Source organism: Eptatretus burgeri, chromosome 9, assembly GCF_056783735.1.
Source record: "Eptatretus burgeri isolate ZD-2024b chromosome 9, Ebu_testis_v1, whole genome shotgun sequence".
Lineage (NCBI taxonomy): Eukaryota > Metazoa > Chordata > Myxini > Myxiniformes > Myxinidae > Eptatretus > Eptatretus burgeri.
In genome coordinates, this window is record NC_140969.1 from 30,234,064 (window position 1) to 30,256,819 (window position 22,756).

The window sequence follows — 22,756 nt, forward strand, 5'->3', positions numbered from 1 at the left end:
CATGTGCTCTGTTGATGGGAGCATTGCCGCTGGAAGACACCCTCCCGGTAGGAAAGAAATGCTGCAACATGGGGTGAAGATGATCACTCGGTACCATAAAGTAACGAATGGAAATGACTGTACCCAAACCATGCCAGGAAGATTCACCCTACAACATTACAGAACCACCAGAACCCTTTACTGTTGGATCCAAGCATTCAGGGTTGTGGAGTTGTTTAGGTTGGTGTCACAAGTGCATTCGTCCGTTTGTCGAGAACATGGTGAAGGTTCTTATTATTATTAGCTCACCTGGAATGCACCTCAGGGGAGCTTATGGGATGACCAGATTAGATCTGTGATTTGCTACAGGTATCATGTAAACCTGTACTAACCTGTTCCATGGTCTGGTTGTCGGCGACTAAACCGTCTCCCCCAACAGGTTCTTTGGTGAGGAGGGTGTTTGGATATGGACACCCAGCAGGATTAAAAACAAAACCTGTCAAAGGATGGAGGAGCTCCTTGTGAGCCAAGGACCATCCATATCTAGTGCCCAACTGTGTCTGCGGACGTCCTCTTGCAGTTGGGTTACTTCTTATTAGGAGGTTGGTGGCAGGATTTGCACTCCGGCCACCGTAAAACCCTTCATTCCGCAAAACACAAAAACGCAAAGAGATCTGAAAACCCACTACGTGGGAGTAGCTCCTGTGTAGCATGGAAGCTCACCGGATGACGGGATTGGAGCAAAGCCTTCGGGACCCCCAATCTTTGATGATAGGAGGGAAACCACGGGGAAACATTCCCGGATCAGATTGTGGGAGAGTGTGTCGGAGTGGTGCTGAGGTGTCGTCCACCAGACGGCGGTCTCCTTGGGTTAAACTGAGGCGGTCCCTTCGGCTGGGTGCCTGCAATGTCCTATCTCGAAGAGAGGATGATCACCTGTCTCTGTTATCATCTGAGCAGAAGCGTTTGGACATTGGAATTGCAGCACTCTCTGAGGTTCGGAGACCGGATTGTGGCGAGATCATGGCAGGTGGTTACACCGACTATTGGTCTGGTCACTCTGATGGTTACCATACTCAAGGAGTTGCTGTAGCTGTGTCCAATAAGCTGATTCCAATGACAATTGAGGTAACACCGGTCAACGAGCGTATTATGAGACGAAGGATTCGTCACTCCTGAGGTGTTAATTCCCTGGTCTCTGTCTATGCTCCGACTGAGGCGAATGATCTCACCGTGAAGGATGCATTCAATGCCACGCTCGAGTCTGTGGTTGATCAGTGCCCCAGACGAGATACACTTCTAGTCTTGCGGGATTTCAATGCATCGACTGGAACTGATAGGGATGGTTATGAGACGTGTTTTGGTCCCCATGGGTCAGGAACTGTCAACCAGAATAGCACTAAGTTCCTTCACTTTGCAAGAAGTCATGGACTTAGAGTGGCTGGTTCATGGTTTCAGCACCCACAAGCTCATCACTGGACTTGGTATTCCAACACTGGTGGTGTGGCAAAGGAGATTGAACATGTCCTCGTTGATGGTCGCTGGAGGATGATCCAAAACTGCAGGGTCCGCCAGAGTGCTCAGTTCTTCAATACTGATCACCAGCATGTTGTAGCAACTCATAAGTTGCACCTTAAATCCAGGAGAATGGTACCATCCCAGCCGAGGCTGGATGTTGGCAAGCTCAAGGATGAGAGGGTAGCTGAGGAGTTTGTGAACAAGCTGAGTGGAGATTTGGGGGGTCTGGGTGCTTTGAGAGGTTCTGCATAGTTGTGGAGTGCCTTCAAGACCACCGTCCTTGATGTTGCTGGTGGATGACTTGGAACTCCCCGGACGGCAAAGAAGAAATTTGTCTCTCAAGGGACACTGGATACCATTCACCAGAGTCGCAGGGCCAGGCTGAATGTCAGAGCTGAGCTGTTCAGGGAGCTGAGGTGTAAAACTGTACGTGCGCTAAGGGTGGACAATGAGGCCTATGTGCGAGGAATCTGTGAGGGGTAGAGCATCACCTCTGGTCAAGTGATTCTCATCCTGCTTACAGGGAAATTCGCGCATTGCGTTCATCCAAGCCCATCCCTCGGTGTACTGCAGTTAGAGCAGAGGGTGGTAGGCTCTTGACAGAGGAGTCCGACGTGAAGGCCCGCTGGGCCGGTTACTTTGAGCGGTTGTACCAGACTGATCCACCAGCTGTTGAGTTGGACGTCAGGGGTGTTACAATAACTGTTGCTGACCCTCCAATCAACTGTGGTCCACCTTCGTTTGTGGAAACAAGCTGTGGTGAACCGGTTGAAATGGGGTAAAGCTCCAGGGATCTGTGGCATCAATGCTGAACTTCTCAAGGCTGGTGGAAATTCTGCACTCGTGTCGTTGCATGAAGTTTTGTGCTCTGCCTGGAACACAGGCATCATCCCAACTGACTGGAAGAGGGGCCTTCTTGTCCCTCTTTGGAAAGGGAAGGGTGATCGCCAAGACTGCAACAACTACCGAGGGGTGACGCTGCTCTCAGTGCCGGGCAAGGTCTTTGCTCGGATAATTCTTGATAGGGTTCGCCACCATCTGCTTGAGCACCAGCGTCCAGAGCAGTCAGGCTTTACACCAAAGAGGTCAACGATTGACCGTATCCTTGCCCTTCGTGTCCTCACCGAACGCAGACGAGAGTTTCGGCAGGGGCTGCTTGCAGCCTATGTTGATCTCTGTAAAGCGTTCGATTCAGTGAATCGGGATGTCCTCTGGAGGATTCTTGGTCTTCGTGGGGTGCCACCAAAACTGATCGATCTGATGTCTGAACTCTACTCTGGTACTGAGAGTGCTGTGAGATGTGGTGGTACCATCTCTGACTTATTTCCAGTTGTTACTGATGCAGTCATCTTTGCGGAGACTTTAGATATCCCTTTTGGGGGCCCTCGAGGTGCTGAATGAGGAGTCTGAGCCACTGGGATTACGGGTTCCCTGAGTCAACACTAAGATCCAGGCTTTCAATGACATCTTGGATGCTGCTGTCCTGTCTGTGCCTGTTTATGGTGAGGATGTCGTGGAGAAATTCACTTACCTTGGCAGTGATATTCATGTCTCTGCTGGCTGTGAGTCAGAGGTCAACAGACGTCTGGGTTGGGCCTGGGGAGTCATGGATTCACTGGATAATGGGGTGTGGCGCTGCCGGTACCTGTGCGGGAGGACCAAAGTCTGAGTTTTCAGGTCCTTGGTGCGTCCAGTCTTGCTCTACGGATGTGAGACTTGGACTCTGACCAAGGATCTGAGACGGAGACTTAATTCCTTTGCTACCAGGTCTCTTCGTAGAATTCTTGGCTATCGCTGTTCGGACTTTGTGTCCAATGAGTGGTTGCTGAGAGAGACTCAAATGAGATTTGTTACCTGCATACTCCGTGAGCGTCAGATGCGGCTGTATGGGCATGTGGCTTGTTTCCCTGACACTGATCCTGCTCACCAGATTCTCTCAGCGAGGGAGTCTCGTGAGTGGAGGAGGCCAATGGGCCGACCACGTGCCTCGTGGTTGCAGCAGGTTGATCGGCATCTCAAGGAGATGGGGATGGGCCAGGCATCTACCTGGGGGATGGCCAGACAGAGGCCCCTGGAGTGCTGGCGAAAGTGTACTCAGTGACGCGCTGCTCTGGCACATGCTCCCATACCTGACCTGACCCTATGGCATGGCATGTCATCCGTCCGTCCGTCTGTCTGTCCATCCTAAAACAGTTGCAACTGACTTTTTGAAACTACACACACGGTTTTGATTGAACTTGACCACAACCTTCATCACTCATAATGTACCAAAGTTTGTTTAAGGCACCAAAAAAATTGGGGTATGAGGGAGTCTCTGGGGGGCTGCCCCCTGAAATATGTGTTTGCTTTCTTCTCCAAAACTACACACATGATTTTGATGAAACTTGACTACAACCTTCATCACCCATGATGTACTAAAGTTTGTTCACAACATTATAAAAAAAATCAGGGTCAAAGTGACTATTTGTGGGAAGGGGGGCAGGGGTGGTTGCGAGTCCAAGGGGAAATGCGGAGGGTTACCCCCCAATATATGTATTTGCTTTCTTCTCCGAAACTACGCACCCAATTTCGATGAAACTTGACTGCAACCTTCATCACCCATGATTTACCAAAGTTTGTTCACAGCATTATAAAAATTGGGGAATGAGTCTACAGAGGAAGTTTCTGAGTGGGGGTGGGGGGGGCGGGGTTGCTCCCCAAAATAGGTACTGTAATTGCTATAGCATTGGTTCATTGCTACATTTTGCTGAATCCATCCCATGCTGACTTCCTCCTCAGTATCATCATTCCATCAGGTGAGCACAAAGGGTTATTGCCCCTATTTTTATTGATGTGATGTGTGGATCAGATTTTGTGAAAACCATTTTCACCAATATTTCACAAACATTGGTCTAAATCCCCAGCAGACACTTTTTCATGAAAACGCAGTCTATATATTTGTTTCACATGTGGCTAGTCCAGGCCGACATGAACCTGAAGTGATTATCATTAACCTCCGCCATCGAAGATCGGAGGTTACTGTTTTCACCCCTTTCTGTTTGTTATCTTGTCAAAACGAAGTTTTTGCAAGATCTGTTACTTGGTAAGTTTTTTTTTTTTTTTTTTTTTTTTTTGTTTTTTTTTTTTTGTTTGTCTGTAATCATTGGATTTTTCACCTTTATATCACTCTGTAGAGCACAATTCTCATCGGAAACTCTTGTGGGTACACATATCGTAGTATTATTACAATACCCTTCAGCACACATAAAGGTCAAGGTCACTTTGTGGTAAATCATGGAGATCGCCAAAGCCCTTATTTTTTGAGTAATTTTAATCGAATCATCTCCAAACTTTTATGGGAATGTAGTATATGGTCTGGCGCTCAGCTGATTAGTTTTTGGTGGCGATTGGCCTTGACCTTCTTGGTTAGCGCCTGAGGTCAAACATATTTGACCCTAAGGTCAAATTTTCAAGTTTTAGGAACCATATCGTGTAGTACCTCAAATTGAACACCTCGATGAGTGCTTTCTAGATATGTCAAGCTTGAGACATTATGACGTCATTTGGTGACGTTATGAGGCAAAAGCATATTTTTCATGGTTACTCTGTAGAACGATTCTCATCGGAATCTCTCGTAGGCAGATATTCCTCAAGGAGTCGCTCCTGGTGGATAGCAGCTCTGTTCACCTCAGTGTGACCTTAGAGAAGTCACACGTGGTCACCTTTTGGCAAGATCTTGGTTTTTTTTGTTTGTTTGTGAACAGTATTACGGAAAAACTCCTCGACGGATTTCGACGAAACTTGGTGGGGGGGGGGGTTTGGTATGGTCCAAGGATCATGCCATTAGATTTTGGACTTGCCCGCCCCCCCCCCAAAAAAAAAATTAGAGAATTTTTTTTTCTTTTTGCATTTCTACATGTTTTAAGTGATTTCCAACCCCCCCACCCCCTTAAAAAAATTATTATAGAGAAAATTTTTTTTTGCATTTCTACATGTTTTAAGTGATTTCCAATCCCCCCCTCCCCCAAAAAAAATGTTGGAGAAAAGAACTATAACTGTCAGCACTGTTGACATCATATTTAATGAATAAGAAATAAGGTTCACTTGAGTGACCCAGCAGTATTGGCGGCGGAGGTTTTGCACTCTCCCGAGTGCTCCCCCTCTAGTTCAGTTCTGCAGTGCTGGGGATGAGGAGGTGGAGTGGAGTGGTGGTTGCGGGGGATAAGATATCAATTGAAATCAACTTTTTCTGAAATTCCAATTCAAGACTTCAAGAAAATGCCTATCATTGTGCAAACTCTTTATTGAGGAAAAATATTTGCTGAGTTTTATTTGTTTATTTGTATGCAACCTGCGGTTGCTTGGCTACATCATTTCCTTGGAAAGGGGGGGGGGAGCAGCTGTGCTGCTGATGCAATGTCCCCTTTTACCAATAAGTTGGTACTCATTTTGCCAACTTCAGAAGGATGACAGGCTGAGTCAACCTCACCTGGTGTTCATTCAACAGCCCAACAGGGACTTGAACTCAAGATCTTAGGATCTTAAGCCAAGCACCTTATCCATTAAGCCAACACCAGGGCGTTTGCTCAGTAATACAGTCACACTTGTCCAATGAAATTTTGCTTCTGAATGTCTTGTCAATCAGATCTTGTATTTTATTGTGAAGATAATCTCGCTTCCTTGGGGACAGAAGATGTCTCGTTGGTGGAGGTGCCATAGGCTGCACTATTACTTGCTAAACCTAAATATCCAGAGAGGTGGATTAAATAGTTTCACTTTAACAATCAGGTAACAATCAGGATATTGATCCAATATTTGATTATCATCCCAAGTGTTATGTCTACTTCACTGATTAAACAAAAATTGAGAGAACAGTGAAGTGTGCTGTCCAAATGAAAACCACTTCGATATATCTCACTTGTTAAACAGAACTACCCAATAAGCTGTATTTGATGCTACTACCCCTCCTGTCTCCTTTCTTTCACTCCATTACAAAGCAGATCTCATCACACAACTGCTACTAGATATCTTGTCTTAAATAATCCAGTGAGCAAAGTCTGCATCTGATCAAGGATTCCCGATTGCTTCACTCATGAAGATCAAGTTACCAGACAGCTTTGTTACAAACCATCAATGGGTTCTCCAACCACTGAGTATGTTTCCAACCATCAATATCTTCTCCAGCACCATACATGTATGTGCACCCAGCTCAGCTCATCATGGATGGTTCATGATCAAGGATAAAGTTATTGTGAAGTAGATCACAATTGGGAGAGGTAACCTCTCTGGAGCTCCTGGACTTCAATATCATTATCAACACCTGTCTTGGACAGGTCATATCTACAAAGACAGCCACCCTCTCGGAATTATCTGCAATGCCAACGCTCTGCCATCCTCAGCTTACCATATAATGATGTACAAGTTGTTCATCCAAAATAATTTTTGGAAAGGCTGTTATGTGCAATTTGGGTGCTTTGGGTGCAATTCGATACAACATGTTCTCGCGGAAGGCGGCGGCCGAGCTGATCAAACCAGAGACTCTACCTCCAACAAAGGGTGCAGCTGCACAGCATTCTCTCCGTGCCTATCTCCAAACCCAGGACTGGATGCTGCTGCAGAGCATGTCTTTGGACCCCAGTGACTATGGATTGACGGTAGGGGTTTGTGGTTATGAGCCAGTTCCAACAGTAGACCCCATGGCTCCTGAGGAGCTGCTCCGGTTCACGACCTGCAATTGTGCTGGAGATTGCAGCAACCGGCGGTGCAACTGCAAGAAGAATGGTGTCAAGTGTATCTCAGCATGCGGAAGTTGTAAAGGCATTACATGTATGAACTGTATCCCTGATGATGTAGAGTCTGGAGAAGACTCAGACCTCGACTCCTGAGGTATTTGACATTGTGGAGCAGTATCGATTTAAACCCTTACACGAAAGCGGACGAACCGATGGTAAACCGATTCCGGATTCCCAGTAATGGTTATTACAATTTATGTTACAATAAGGGAAAACAGTAAAGGTCAGTGACCTTTCATAATTTCAATTTTATAAATACCAGAATGTTTTACTTTTAATACATTAAGGCTGCATATCTTGGGCAGTCTGCTGGAAACTTTCAGAAAAATGAAACGAAGGGGTATCTACCTAGAAGACGAATTGTAGACCAGAAAAGTTAATTTTTACCCCAAAATGACAAAAAATTATGTTTTTTTTGCTCAAAATTGTGTAAACTTTTTAACATATTGATTTGTTTTTGGTATCAGCTTGTCAGATATGTTCTTAGCTTTAAAATGAGCCTACTTTGAATAATTCCGATGCTTCCTGTCGGATACTGTGACCCAGAATGTAAATATAAGAAAAATTTGATCTTAAAAAAGGTCATTGACCCCTGTCACGGGTTCCACGAGGGGCATTGAATTTAAACTTTTTGAAATGTGTTAGTGGACACCCTTACAAACACATTGGTGAAGAAATTTCTTGGTGAGGAATTTGTACCCAGATTTTTGCAATATTCCCTGACTATGTTTATTTTCTTACCTACATGTTTCTGTGTGTTCCTAGTTCGGTTTTGTTTCAAAAATCGTGCTATTTTGTGAGTTTTCATCGACCTTGTCTTACCGGGTTCCTTGAGGCCTACCCATCCTTCCCCTCTTGGTGTACAATCATTAGGTCATCTCTTCGAGCATGACCTAATAATATGGGTGTCGATGTCCTTTGATCCGTCTGTCCGTTCACAATGAAGTTGAAGCGGGAGATCTGGTCATTAGTGATCCTGATAGAGGTCAATGAGACGTACACGATGGTATGACTTTCAAGGTCACCGAAGATCAAGGTCAAAGTCACGAGGCCTTTGAAGTTGCGAAAATGACGATTTTCAAATTCTATCTCCTCCGCCATTTCTCAAGCGACCTTGAATTTGATTATAGCATATTAATCTATGGGACAATATCTAAATTTGGTCAGGCCGGATTTTCGAATTTCGTTTTCGCGTCACGTGACTTCAAAGTTTGCAAAAACTGCCCTACCTTCAGGAGGCTATATATTCTCCACTGGGCATGGTAAAGGTTAGTGAATGGTGTCATCGCATAGCAGCTGACCTTGTCTTTCATGTCCATTCAAAAGAATACCGATATCTTTGAATATGTACACGTCACGTGACTTTGAATTTTGCGAAAATTGCTTCATGTAGTTGCAAAATGACGATTTTCAAAATCTATCTCCTCCTACATTTCTTAAGTTATCTTGAATTTGATTGTGGCATATGAATCTATGGGACAATATCTAGATTTGGTCGGGCCGGATTTTCGATATTCGCTTTCGTTTTTGCGTCACGTGACTTCAAAGTTGGCCAAAAATCCCTCCTGACTCAAGAACACTACATCCTAGTAACAGGAACTCATGCTTGTAAAGGTCGTTCTCGCGCTTGGTATTCGTTAACTCTCGGTTTGTGACTCATATTATATAATCTGCCTGCCCATAGCATAGCTTTTTAGGTACCCCCACTCATAGCCGAATGTCCCCACCAAATCGGCAAATTGCCATAGGCCTAGGTCATAGAAGCTATCAGAATCAAAAAATATCAGATGGCATATCGTTATGTGTTTAATGTACGTCAAAGTGCTGGAAAACAACAGAGAGATCTCCATTATTTTCCAGCACTTTGATATCGCCATCCTTCTTTTGACACGAATATTGATCGGCAGCCGACACGACGGGACAGGTGTCCAGGCACATGAAGTTTTTATGGTGTTGTGTTTTTGATATAATTCCGGTGTTTAGCACTGCTTCGTCAAATAATCCCCATGTGTGATTGCGATATTTCCGGTTTCCTTCCACGTTTATCTTATGTCATACACATATAAACATTATTCCTGCATATAGTGCACAGTCCTCGGTTGTCTTAGTCATCGGTTGGTCCAGTGGAGTCCACTGGAATATTCTGAACTGAACGAACAGAACTGTGGATCGTAAGAGTGAGTAGTGTGGTGTCGTCAGTGTTGTTGTTGCACTTTTTTTTTTTATAAGAGATTGGAAAACAAAAAGGCTAGGCCTACGTATCTACCCATCAAATCCACTGACTGACTGGTTTGTGTCGTAGTTGTCTGTCTGCCATTTGCTACTGTACCTACCTACTGTACTACATAGAGTGATAGTGATTATACCACCTACTTCTACGGACTCTTGGCCATCTACCTACTGGACATTATTTGACGGACTCTTGGCATTAGTGCAGAGGAGAGTATAGTATATAAATTTGGTGATTGGTGTCCAGTAGACAGCTACAGCTGTGTGGTAAGTCAGGAAATAGACCCTATTCGGCTCTCGTTCGGAGCACCGCAACACTTTTTTTTATTTTAACAGCTGGAAGGCTAGTTTTGGTTTTACCTTGTTTCTCGCAGAGATGACCGTCACTCCCGCACGGGTGTATTTTTTTTATTTGTATTCTCTCCCTATTACCTTCAATTCCTATCTTCCCCACTTTCCCAACGTCCACATCCCTCCCAACCAAACACTCTGTTTCTTGTCTTAAATCCAAAACAAACCAACATAAAAACTACCTTTCTCTTTGCATACCCATGAGTCCCGATCCTTCTTCTTCCTCCATCTGCCGGCACACCATCTTTATTCAATTTGAGCTGACCCACTCTCGCCATTACCTTCACGATTTCTTCCTACAACCTTCCATTCCCGAATCTTACCTATTCTTCAAAAATACATCAAAATTATTAATTTCCTGGATCCTTTCGATCGAAACACCTCCTGTAACCACGGTTCTCTCTTCACCCCCTTCCTGATACGTTTCATCGACCCAACAGCTTCACTCTGCGTTTGCCGTTCCAAATTCACCATTCACCTCCACGATTTTACTTCAACCTTCCCTTTTCCGAATGTTACGCAATCCTTATTTAAAGTAAATAAATAAATTCACTTTTGACTATACACCTCCCATAGCCACGTGCTTCTCCCGTAACCACGTGATCTGTTTCCACCCCCTGCGTTTACCAATCCAAATTCACCATTCACCTCACGATTTTTTTCGACAACCTTTCCATTACCTCATCTGATGAAAACTCTCTCAAACAATAATAATAATAATAACAATAAAAACGATCTGTTATAATGCTTCATATTCCTCTTTCACACATGTGGTACTCTTCACTGTATCATAATTCACTACTCTTCTTCTATTTAAACAGACTGCTCTCAATTCGACCTTTCCTTCATACCTTGCCTAAAAAATCCAACTGTTGCAGCGTTTCTTATCTCCATTCTCTTAATTCACCTTGATTGCATCCATCAAGAAATGTATTCAATTGCATCTCTGACCTAAAAATTAAAAAAAAACAGTTTGCCCTGAATGTTCACTTTCCATCAACCATTCTTTTTTTCTAACTTCAGTGCCAAATCACCCCTCTCACCCTCCCTCTCAAAGCAACCATCACACTCTTCTCCCTCCAAGCTTCCCTCTCACCTTTCTAAAAAACTCCCCCTCACCTTTCTCCCTCAACTCTCCCCATTCACCCTTCTCCTACCATTCACCCCCTCACTCACCCTTCTCAAAGTTGCCCCCCCTCACATCCACAAAGCTGCCTCCTTCCACTGCCCTCTCACCTCCATCTCATCACTCCACCTCCTCAAATCCTCAACTTCCTCCTGCCTCGTCTCTTGCCCCCCTCTCCCCCAGCACCACAGAGCCTTTTCTCCTCCTCATCTGGCCCCCTCCCCCAGCTATTCTGCAATCCCCCACACTCTTTCAACAACTCTCCTTACCTCCCCCCCTCCTCCCTTGTCCTACCCTCCCCCTCCATTCCCATCCCCTGCACCCAAAGCCTCCAACCCTCCATCTTCATTAACAGTGTGGACCTCAAATATCTGGGCCCTTCGCTCAAACCTTACAGATCTTTCCATACAGGTTGCCGCTGACAAACCAGACATCTGCCAAACAGAAACTTTCCTCCCTCAAGACATCTCCGACTCCCAAGTACCTCTCCATGGTTAGTCCCTCTTCCAGTATAACAGACCTGAGCCTCGTTCTGGTGGAGGAGTTGCTTTCTTCATCAAAGACTCTCTTCCTCACTCTCCTTGCACTGCCCTCACTCCCCCACACCCCCCAGGAATACCTCTGGCTATGGCTTCCCCTCTACTCCCACCTCGTGTTTATATGTGTACTGTACCGTCCACCAAACAGTGATGACTTCATTTACACCTCATTATCCGAAAACATGGACCAATTTCTATCTTCTCATCCAAACTCTCTCTTCCTCATATGTGGTGAATTCAATTGTCATCATGCCAGTTGGCTAGGTGTGGGTACCTCTCTCACCTGTCATGGCACTTCAGCAAAAGCTTTCTGCGACTCATTGGGACTGACTCAATCAGTCAATTTCCCTACCCGGATCTTAACCAATGGTACTCCATCTCTTCTGGATCTGATTTTGACGAATTTCTGTGAAAATATCTGCTGTTCTTCCTTTGCTTCAATCGGTTCTTCTGACCATATGCTTGTCAAAGTGGACATCTCTCTGGCTGTTATCAGAGAACCACTTCACCACCGTCGAGTCTGGCATTTCACTCAAGCCGACTGGCAGGATCTCCAAGCAGCCATAAAGCTCCTAGACTGGACTCCCATCGCTACTTTCTCCAACATCAACTCAACCTGGGAATTCTTTCAAAGAAACTTGCTCTTCCTCATGCACAGATTTATCCCCTCTTGTCTTCAGTTGTCCTACCCTTCCTCCCGCCCATGGTTCACTGAAGCTTGTGGCAAGGCAGTTGTCCTGAAGCAACTTGCCTTTGCCTCATGGAAAGCAAATCCAACTGAAGGTAATCTCAGTTCCTTCCATAAAGCTCGAAACAAGTGTGAATCTACCCTCAGGAGAGCCAGAAAACAACATCTTTCTCATCTCAAGTGTGAACTCTCAAACCTCTCTCCCTCCTCCAAATCTTGGTGGTGTCTCATCCAATCTGTTTCTGGTGTATGTTCCCCCTCCATCCCCTCCCTTACATCAAATGGCCGCACTGTTGAAACTGCACGTGAAAAGGCTGAATGCCTAAACTCAGTGTTTGCATCAAAATCTTGTTGTCCAAAACACATCACTTTCTGTACCCACCTTACCCAGTCGCACCCAACTGTCCCAGGACTCTGTGTCCTTTTCTCCTGACAAGGTGGAGAGCTTGCTGTCCAACTTCGACTCATATTCTGCAACCAGTCCAGACGGCATCAGCCCACGTGTCCCAAAAACCTGCTACTCTGCGCTTGCTTACCCTCTCTGTTCTATTCACCCTCTCATTTGCTCAAGGTCATCTGCCGTCTGCTTGGAAATCAGCAAACATTACTGCCCTGCATAAAAAGGTGCAAAAACAGATCCCTGCAACTACAGACCGATCAGCCTTCTCCCAATCATCAGCAAGGTTATGGAATTCATCATCGCTTCAGACATTAAATCCTTCCTCCTCTCCAATGGCCTGATTTCCGATCATCAATTTGGTTTCAGACCAGGTCACTCTCCCCTGGATATGTTGCTTCTGCTCTCCCAACAATGGATGGAGGTCCTCAATGCCAGACATGAAATCAGAGCCATATCCCTAGACATATCACGTGCTTTTGACACTGTCTGGCACTCTGCCCTGCTAACCAAACTCTCTTCCTATGGTATCCACGGCCATCTCCACTCATGGCTCGCAGACTTCCTCTCCTGTCACAGTCAACGTGTGGCCCTAAATGGAGTTCCTTCATCCCCTCTTCCTGTCCAGGCTGGAGTTCCTCAAGGGAGCATTCTGGGCCCTGTTATTTTTGTGGTTTTCATCAATGATCTCTCCAACTTTCTGGAAAATCCTCTTTATCTCTTTGCTGATGACTCCACCCTCTGCCGTACCATCTGTCATCACTCAGACCAGCAAGCAGCAGCTTATTCGCTCTCTGCAGATCTGGGTAAAATCACAAACTGGTCCAACACGTGGAACATGTCTTTCAATCCTGATAAATCTCACACTCTTACTATGTCACTCCGAAAGGACCGTTTGGCAAATCCCCCCATCTACTTTCTCAACAATCCTCTGGAAGAAGTCCTTTCTTTCAAGCTTCTGGGTCTCACTATCTGCCATGATCTTTCCTGGGAAAGCTACATTTCCAACCTGGCCTACAAAGCCAGTTGCCGACTGGGAATCCTCCGTCGTGCAAAGTCCTTCCTCGGCCCACCTGAGATCCTGACCACATACAAAGCTTTCATCCGCAGCCTCATGGAGTACTGCTCTCCCCTTGGGCTGGTGCTCCTGCCTCCCACCTTTTTCAGCTTCACGCTGTGAAAACCAAGGCATTTCGGATCATTGGCATCTCCCGCAATGAGGCCGAGTCTAGGGGCCTCTCACTCTCTCACCGCAGGCAGGTCGGTAGTCTTTCTGTCTTCTACCGTCTCCTCTCCAGTCTCACCCCCCCCTGCTGTGTCTGCAATTTGTCCCCACCATATTTCTGCAGGGCGCTCGAGGTCCGCCAACAACCCCCTTCTGGTAAAACTCCCAAAAAATCACGAATCACTGCTCACCTTCACTCTTTCATTCCTCTTTTTTCCCACCTTTGGAATAAACTCCCTCACTCTATTCATTCCCATTCTTCCATCCAGGCCTTCAAAACAGCTGTTCACCACCACCTCTTGTCGTCCCCCCCCCCCTTGCTGTGCGTTGTGTGCAAGCTCTCACACGAGCCTCGGCAAGGTATACAAAAAGAAAAAAAGGATATCAATGATCCTAAATGCCTTAGTTTCCACAGCATATATTAATCGAGAAAACGTGAAAGGTGGAAGCACCAGCTCAGAGGGGAGATCAGTACTCCATCAGGCTGCGGATGAAAGCTTTGTATGTGGCCAGGAGCTCAGTTGTGCCAAGGATGGACTTTGCATGATGAGGATGCCGAATCAGTGACTGTCTTTAGAGGCCAGGTTGGAAATGTGGCTTTCCCAGGAAATATCATGGCAGATCGTGAGTCTCAGAAACTTGAATGAAAGGACTTCTTCCAGATTGTTGAGAAAGTGGATTGCGGGGGGCGGGGGGGAGGGGGGTTCCAAACTGTTCTTTCGGAGAGACAGTGAGAGTGTAAGATTTGTCCGGATTGAAAGACATGTTCCACGTATTGGACCAGTTTGTGATTTTACCCAGGTCTGCAGAGAGCGAAGAAGTTGCTGCTTGCCGGCCTGATGGATGACAGATGTTACTGCAGAGGGTGGGGTCATCAGGAAAGAGATAAGGAGGATTTTCCAGAGAGTCAGAGAGATCATTGATGAAAACCAGAAAAATAACAGGACCCAGAACACTGCCTTAAGGAACTCCAACCTGGACAGCAAGAGTGGATGAAAGAATTCCATCTTGGGCCACACGTTGGCTGCGACGGGAGGAAGTCTGCGAGCCATGAGTGGAGATGGCCTTGAATACCAGAGGAAGAGAGTTTGGTGAGCAGGTCAGGGTGCCAGACCGTGTCAAAAGCATGTGATATGTCTTGGGAAACGGCTCTGATTTCATGTCTGGTTTTGAGGATCTCCATCCATTGTTGGGAGAGCAGAAGGAGGATATCCAGGGTGGAGTGACCTGGTCTGAATCCAAGTTGATGAATGGAAATCAAGCCATTGGAGAAGAGGAAGGATTTAATGTCTGAAGCGATGATGGATTCCATAACCTTGCTCTTCTTGATTGGGAGAAGGCTGATTGGTCTGTATTTGCAGGGATCTGTTTTTGCAACTTTTTTATGCAGGGCAGTCATGTTTGCTGATTTCCAAGCAGATGGCAGATGACCTTGAGCAAATGAGAGAGTGAATAGAACAGAGAGTGGGTGAGCAAGCGTAGAGGAGCAGGTTTTTAGGACACATGGGCTGATGCCGTCTGGACCGATTGCAGAATATGAGTCGATGCTTCATAGCAAGCTCTCCACTTTGTTGGAAGAAAAGTACACAGAGTCCAGGGACAGTTGGGTGCGACTTGGGTAAGGTGGGTACAGAAAGCAATGGGTTTCGGACACAAGATTTCAATGCAAACACCGAGTTTAGGCATTCAGCCTTTTCATGTGCAATATCAGCAGTTCATCCATTTGAGGTAAGGGAAGGGATGGAGGGGAAACATCCACCAGAATCAGATTTGATTTGACGCCACCAGGATTTGGAGGATGGAGAGAGGTTTGAGAGTTTAGACTTGAGATTAGAAAGATGTTGTTTTCTGGCTCTCCTGAGGATAGGCAGACACTTGTTCCGAGCTTGATGGAAGGAATTGAGATTACCCTCAGTTGGGTTTGCTTTCCATGAGGCAAAGGCAAGTTGTTTCAGGACAACTGCCTTGCCACAAGCTTAAATGTTAAAGGGTACTTCTATCTGTTCTAAAGGGTAATTTTAAAGTTTTCTAATGGGTTCTATGGAGTAATTCTATCGGGTAATTCTAAAGGGTAATTATGAAGGGTAATTCTAAAGTGTAATTCTGGAGGGTTCTCAAGGGTAATTCTAATGGGTCTATAGGGTATTTCTAAAAGGTAATTATTTTGGGTTTCAGTCGTTTCTAGGCTTTGCTTATTTCATATTAAAAATTCCAAACTGAACTGCTTCCTTCGGACACTGTGCGATTGATTTTAACAGTGGTTAAAACACTGCTGGATCGATGTAACAATCGTTATGATGAGGCAACTTGTACTTCAGTGGTAAAGTCAACCACCACAATTACCTCATTTGGTTCACAAACTCCGATGAAACAAATATTTGACATTTCCCCTTGTACCATCAAGACGAGGCTCCCTGCCACGATGCTTCGAATATGCGACAGTTCTTGAATGATGTCTTCCCAGACAAGTGGATCAGTCGACATGGACCAATTGCTTGATCACCTCCTTCCCCTGACCTGTCCCCATTGGACTGCATTTTATGGGGCTATGTTAAACTGTTGTTAAGGCCTAAGTCACATTTGCTCTACGGTGAGGATACGGCGGCCGTACCCCCTCTGAATTGACAGAAACGTGCGGCGGCCGCAGAGTTTCTGAGTTGGCTATATTTTGCAGGCCGTAAGGTCGCCGTGGAATTATCACGCGGAGTTATAACTTTTTTCATTTCTACGTTCGCCGTAGCAATTCGACAAGCCGAAAAAAAAAAAAAAACTGGTAAAAAAAAAATTAACCCATTCGTTACCGTCCGTCTGGCCGCACGTTTGCTTTAGGGCCCCCTGCGGTCGCCTTGCGGTCGCCTTGCGGGCACCTTGCGTCTGCCTTGAAAATTCTATGGCCGCCGTAGGAACGCCCTAAGGTCACCGTGCGACATCAAATCAAAGACCTTACGGCAACCCCACGTTTTCGGTCTCCACAATTTATAAATATACCGTGCAGCTCCCCGAAAAATAAAAACATATGTGACTGCTACATTGTGTGACCGTGGAAATACTGCGGCCGCCGTATAATTGCTAGTGGCCGTAGATTTTGGAGACCCCACGGCCGCCGTGGTAAATGTAACCTAGGCCTTACTCTTCAAAACCACATTCTGTTGATGAACTTGGGGCTGCGATCACAAATGCAATTCAGGAAATTACTCAGCAGCAACGGGAGAATGTTTCATGCAAGTTGAAAAATCGAATTGAACGACGTATTTCAAATGATGGTGGTTATGTTGAAGCCTAAATATTTGAACTGTATTGATTTTCAACTCCATGAACCAGAACGGCTCTCGGTAGAGCGTATACCTCCGCCAGGTGAACAGTTTGCATATTTATATCCCACTGATCTGGATCCGGACCTGAGCCAAAATCGAATCGGCTTGTTCTTGTCACCGAACCAACTCATCCACCAAGTTTTGTCATAACTCGTCCACAACTTTTTGAGATATTGTGCCGTATATGGTATTTAGCACCATCTTTCATTTCATGTTTTTTTTTTTCCTTTATCATGTGCACATCAAAGGTTATAAAAAGGCCAAAGTTACACAACGACTTTATGGACACCCTTTATAAGAGGTGTAACCCAACTACATAGTGGACTCACTCAACATTGCACTTACCTGATTTATGTGGCCTAACTGTCACATGCTTAAAAAATAAAATAAACCAGCTTCTTGTGATGTAAAATGTTTGTTCGTTTTTTTTAGGCCACTTTTAACGATTGGCAGAATGGGAGACCAAATGATAAGTGTAAAAGCGATTGTAAATCTAATGTTAATGTAAACTCACAATGGAGATTTAATGTACAGTACTGTATATCCTTGATTCATTCCGAACAGGCTCAGATTAACTATATCCTCCCATTCTGATGATGTACCAGCAAAGATTGGGGGTGGTGCATCTCAGAGCATGCATTCTATGTTTCAGGTGGGTGATAAATCAGGCTGTGCTGCATTGGGGTTGTGGGATGTACGAGCATAACCCCACAATATCCCTCGAGTCGAATCCTTCATACATGTTTTGAGGTCTGAAGTCCAAACTCATCAAAACTGCTGCTCGAGTTTCATTGGACGGGGCACCGTGTTGTACTCGAACAGTACAACTGATGATTAGCACTTAGCTGCATAAATAATGTGAACAACGGCAACTCAAGGATCTGTATCCCCCACTCTCCCCCAGGATCCATACTTTCCACAACACCCCTGACCCCACCACCTACTCCTACCTACATTGGTGGTTGTGACTTGGTGAAAGCTCTTCACTGTGGTACAGGTGGCAAACGGGTTGCTTTTTAAAAAATTTTTAATGAGGCTTTGTATCCGTTACAGGTTAGAGGTGAACATGTAAATATAACCTTTTATTTGTTTTTTGCACCTTACAAAATTTTACAAAGCTGAATATCCATCTTATAAATGGAGTGTCAAAGCTTCCTCACATTTCCCCCTTCCTTCACAGTTTAAGAGTTGAATAACAAGGTTACCTGTATGAGTTCTGTAAAAGATGGTATTTAAAATTGTCATCACTATTATTATAAACGCCCATGATGATGTCTTGATTGGCAATGTTGTCCAGCAAGTGTGAAAATAACAATTGGTGATGTCATAGTAGGCAATTAAGATGAGCAGATAATTGTGTAGCAGCAGACGTGTCCTCGTATAACCTTTATACCTGGGGTGGGAAGGACAACACACCAGCATTCTGACTTCCTTGGTGCTCAACTTTCCCACATCCACATCTCAGCAGCCAGCAGAGAATGATGGAATAAAAACAACAAGAAATCTCATGCACTCATGTCATGCCAGGCTCCCAGCATTTGATTGTACAATGTGCACATCACAGAGGACAAGCAGTTCGACGTTGGGACAACTGTGTACACATTAAGCATGAGGAATAGCAGAGCGTGCAGAGCAATGCACACTGGTACATGTGCGAACACTTCACGACGTCACACCCAGGAAGGTCATGCAAGCACAACCTGGAAAGACTCTAACAACTCAACAACAACAAGACTCTCATGTGACCTGATCATTCGTTCTTGGGAAGTTTTTTTCCACAAGTTTTTCACGAACCGACTGGCCAGGCTTGACGCTCAACAAGGTAGTTCTGTCAGGAATTTGTAACGTTTTTTTCATGGTTCCGGCGATAGCTCGTCTACTCTTTGCGAAGGACACCGAGTGATCTTTAACATCCACTAGCTAACACCGGCAGACTGGAAACCCAGTTTTGCATCCATCTGAGCAAGGACGGCAGTTTATACCTTGGTCGGGATTCCAACCCAGGCGAGACAGCTTTAGAGTGGAGTGTGCATACCTGTAGGCCATCCAGGCAGCCCTATTGTTCCATCAAGCATGAACACTGACAACAAGTCATTGCGACCACATAAAGTACTCCCAAGTATCAAATGAAAGACGGCATTTTCGATTGAAGTATCAGTGCTCAATGACCTTCATCTGACTAATTCGCCAATGAATGAAATGGAAAAGTACCAGGATCTGAAAAAAATGACATCAACAGAACTTGGACTCGGAATATAATTCACGTCATCCTGGTTATATGGTCTGAACAACGAAGCGATAAAGCACAGAAACCGAAGGAGAAACAAGGAAACGAAGTATATCACAACTAAATGAGTTAGACAATAACTGGAGGGTGGCAAAGTCCAGTGAATACCCTTGAAAGAGTCCTTGGAGCAAAAAATGTGATCCAGAACACCTGGAAATGTTCCAAAGCTGAAACGAGAAAAACAAAACATCACCACTTGGTCCACGAAACGTAATCCCCCAAAAAGAAAACAAGGCGGGTATTTTGGACCCTGGGAGGGCTTCATTCCACCTTTGGATACCTGCTTTAGAAGATTAGCACCAAGACGAGACACGCATTGAATTGCAAGTACCGCTCCATATACTGAAACGTTGGAAGGACTTGATCATGGAAGGGCTTTTCGGTGGCATGGTGAAGACGTTCTTTGGTCAAAATGCAAGGTCTTCTGATGAACTGTATTTGCACCAACTTCAAAAGTAAGTGTTACCTTGGGTTTCATGGACTACAAACATCTTAAAGGTATTTTCACAGAGATGCGGATCATTCATTGAGACGTTTCCATTGTTTGTGACCTACAGCATCCGAGAGGTTCCATTGTTTGTTGCAGCCAAAGAGAACGATGTGGAACTCCTTCATCGTGTGCTCAATGATCCATCCCATAATCTCCTGGTTCGAGGTACTGTTTGTAACTAATCAGAATAAAGTCAGTGACCGTTCGTTCAGGAGATGAATGAGAGGCCAGATGGACAGTGAACCTTTTGCAGGCACTGATATAATGCGAAATTAAATGCGTATCATACCTACAGGGTGCCCATAAAGTCCTTGTGCAAATTTGAACCTTTATAACTTTTGATGAACACTCGATAGAAACAAAATATAAATGGTACATGAAAGCATCGTTCATCAAGTTTGTAAATAATACAGTTCAAATATTTAGGCTGCAATATAACCGCCATCTTTCGTAATATATCTTTCAATCCGATTTTCCAACTTGTTGAGAACATTCTCCAGTTGCTGCTGAGTAATTTGATGAATTGCATTTGTGATCGCAGCCCCAAGTTCATCAACAGAATGTGGTTTTGAAGAGTAAACAACCGTTTTTTCACCAACAAAGCCCGATAAAATGACTTCCAATGAGGACGGGTCAGGGGAACAAGGTGGCCCAGCAATGGGTTCACGTCTATCGATCCACTTGTCTGGGAAGACATCATTCAAGAAGCATTGCGGTAGGGAGCCTCGGCTTGATGGTACAAGGTGATATGTGAAAGATCGAATCATCGTAGTTCAGGCACCAAACGTGGTAATTGTTGTGGTTGACTTTACCATTGATGTAGAAGCCACCTCATAAGAGAATGTCAACCGGTCAAGAAACCCAGGGCCAGGGGAATGGTGCATCTAACAGCAGCAATAACATTAATAACTGGAAGGGTACTCGGTAGAGTGCATACCTCCGCTATGTAATACCTGATCCACAAGAACATATCGGGCCCAATACATTTTTGAAATATCATGCTGTGCAGTACTTTATCATTTTTGGCCCGATATCTCGATGGTGAAGAATCACTTTAAAAATTAAATAATTCTCGTATCCAGATCCGGATTCAGATCTTCACCAAAATTGAATCAATTCTTCTTTGCTGCACACCCAACCTGTCCACCAAGTTTCATCCGAATCCGTCCGAAACTTTTTGAAATACCATGTTATATATCGGTTTATCTCTATCTCTCAATTGGTGAAGAATCACTTTAAAAATTCTAGTAGTAGGATCCGGATCCGGATCTTCCCCAAAATCTAATCAGTTCGTCCTTGTCACACACCGAACATGTACACAAAATTTAATCCAGATCCATCCATAACAAACAAACAAACAACATTAACGTTCAGAAAACATGATGAATTTTGCTTTCATGCACCATTTATAGTTTGTTTCTATCATGTGTAGATCAAAAGTTATGAGTTCAAAGTTGCACAAGGACTTTATGGACACCCTGTACAGACTATCGAGGACTAATTAGTTAGAACTTGAAATAAAGTTTAAAATACGTTCCAAAAATCTAATGGCTTTAGCTGTTCAATTAAAGATGAAGCTTTAAAAGTCAATTGTGGAATTAATATCAATGAAAAACAATTGCGATTTTGGGGAAAATGTTTCCAAATGAAAGTTCAATGTCGACTGATATTCACCAAGTGACATGTTGAAGGTGCGTGCCGGTAAAAGTGAAGTGCAGAGCAAAACGGCGACTCGAGTTGGACGCAAGTCCCGAATCACAGACTCGAACCCGCGACATAAATCAGGTCAAGTAACTTTATTGTTGTGTTTAAAAACCAAGGTTAAGAAACAATGAAATTCTTATTCATAAACAGCCTTGTCACTCTAAACATACATCTATATACAACAATATTTGTAACAAACAAAAGCATAATCCAATTTAGTGGCTATTTAGGACGTGGACAGCCTTGGGAAGAAAAACTGTCCCAAAACCTGGTGGTATGAGTCCAGAAACTACGATACCGCCTGCCTGATGGCAGAGGTGAGATGATTCTGTGTGCAGGATGAGTGGGCTATTTTATAATGCAGAGGGCCTTTCTCTGTAGCAGCGATTTAATATAGATATCCTCAATAGATGAAAGCTCTTAACCTGTGATTTTTTTTTTTTTTGTGCATTCCTAACAATCTTTTGTATGGCTACGTGGTCCTGTGCAGTGGAATAACCATATGAGGCTGTGATGCAGTCTGGCAGTATAATTTCGAAGCTCCAGAGATAAAAAGTTCACAAGTGTGGAAGTATGCAGTCCAAATTTCCTCAACCGTCTGAGAAAATAGAGGCGCTTCTGTGCTTTCGTTATGATGAATCTGGTGTTGTCGGAACACGTCATATCATTGGAGATTTGGACGCCTAGAAATCTGAAGCTGTTCACAACCTCCACAGCTGCCTCACCGACGGTGGTTGGAACATGGTCTGTGTTATTCCTCCTAAAGTGAACAATAAGGTCTTTAGTCTTGCTAACATTTAGGGCCACGTTATTGTTTTGGCACCACACTGTCAAATCCTGCACCTTCCACCTGTAAACACTCATCATTGTCAGTTATCAAACCGATCATGGTGGTATCATCAGCAAATTTAATTATACAGTTCGTGTCATACTTTTCTATGCAATCATAGGTATACAAAGAGTAGAGGACTGAATACACAGCCTTGTGGGACATCAGTGTTAAGTGTGAGTGTGGACTAAAAATGGCAATTAAACCAGGCCGATCAAGGATGTGTGGGGCAGAGATAACTATGGAACCGACGTACAAAGAGTGTGGTATTGTGGGAAAGATCAAAGTTACACAGGTTGAAAAGACGAA

The 22,756-nt window shown here is 44.6% G+C and overlaps 1 protein-coding gene across 4 annotated transcripts in view; it reads left to right on the plus strand.

The window, feature by feature from the left end:
* LOC147019822 (transient receptor potential cation channel subfamily V member 5-like) overlaps positions 1 to 22,756 on the plus strand; it is a 130,907-nt gene that overhangs the window by 15,745 nt on the left and 92,406 nt on the right. The window contains exons 1-2 of one of the 4 annotated variants that reach the window (XM_085894582.1): positions 19,683 to 19,879; positions 19,982 to 20,079. The exons of 2 other annotated variants lie outside the window; for them this stretch is intronic. In XM_085894582.1, coding sequence (XP_085750708.1) covers positions 19,791 to 19,879; positions 19,982 to 20,079 — 187 coding nt within the window. In that variant the 5' untranslated portion in view covers positions 19,683 to 19,790. Of the gene's footprint in view, positions 1 to 19,682; positions 19,880 to 19,981; positions 20,080 to 22,756 lie in introns of those variants that run through there. One more of the 4 variants, XM_085894580.1, reaches the window with a different exon arrangement.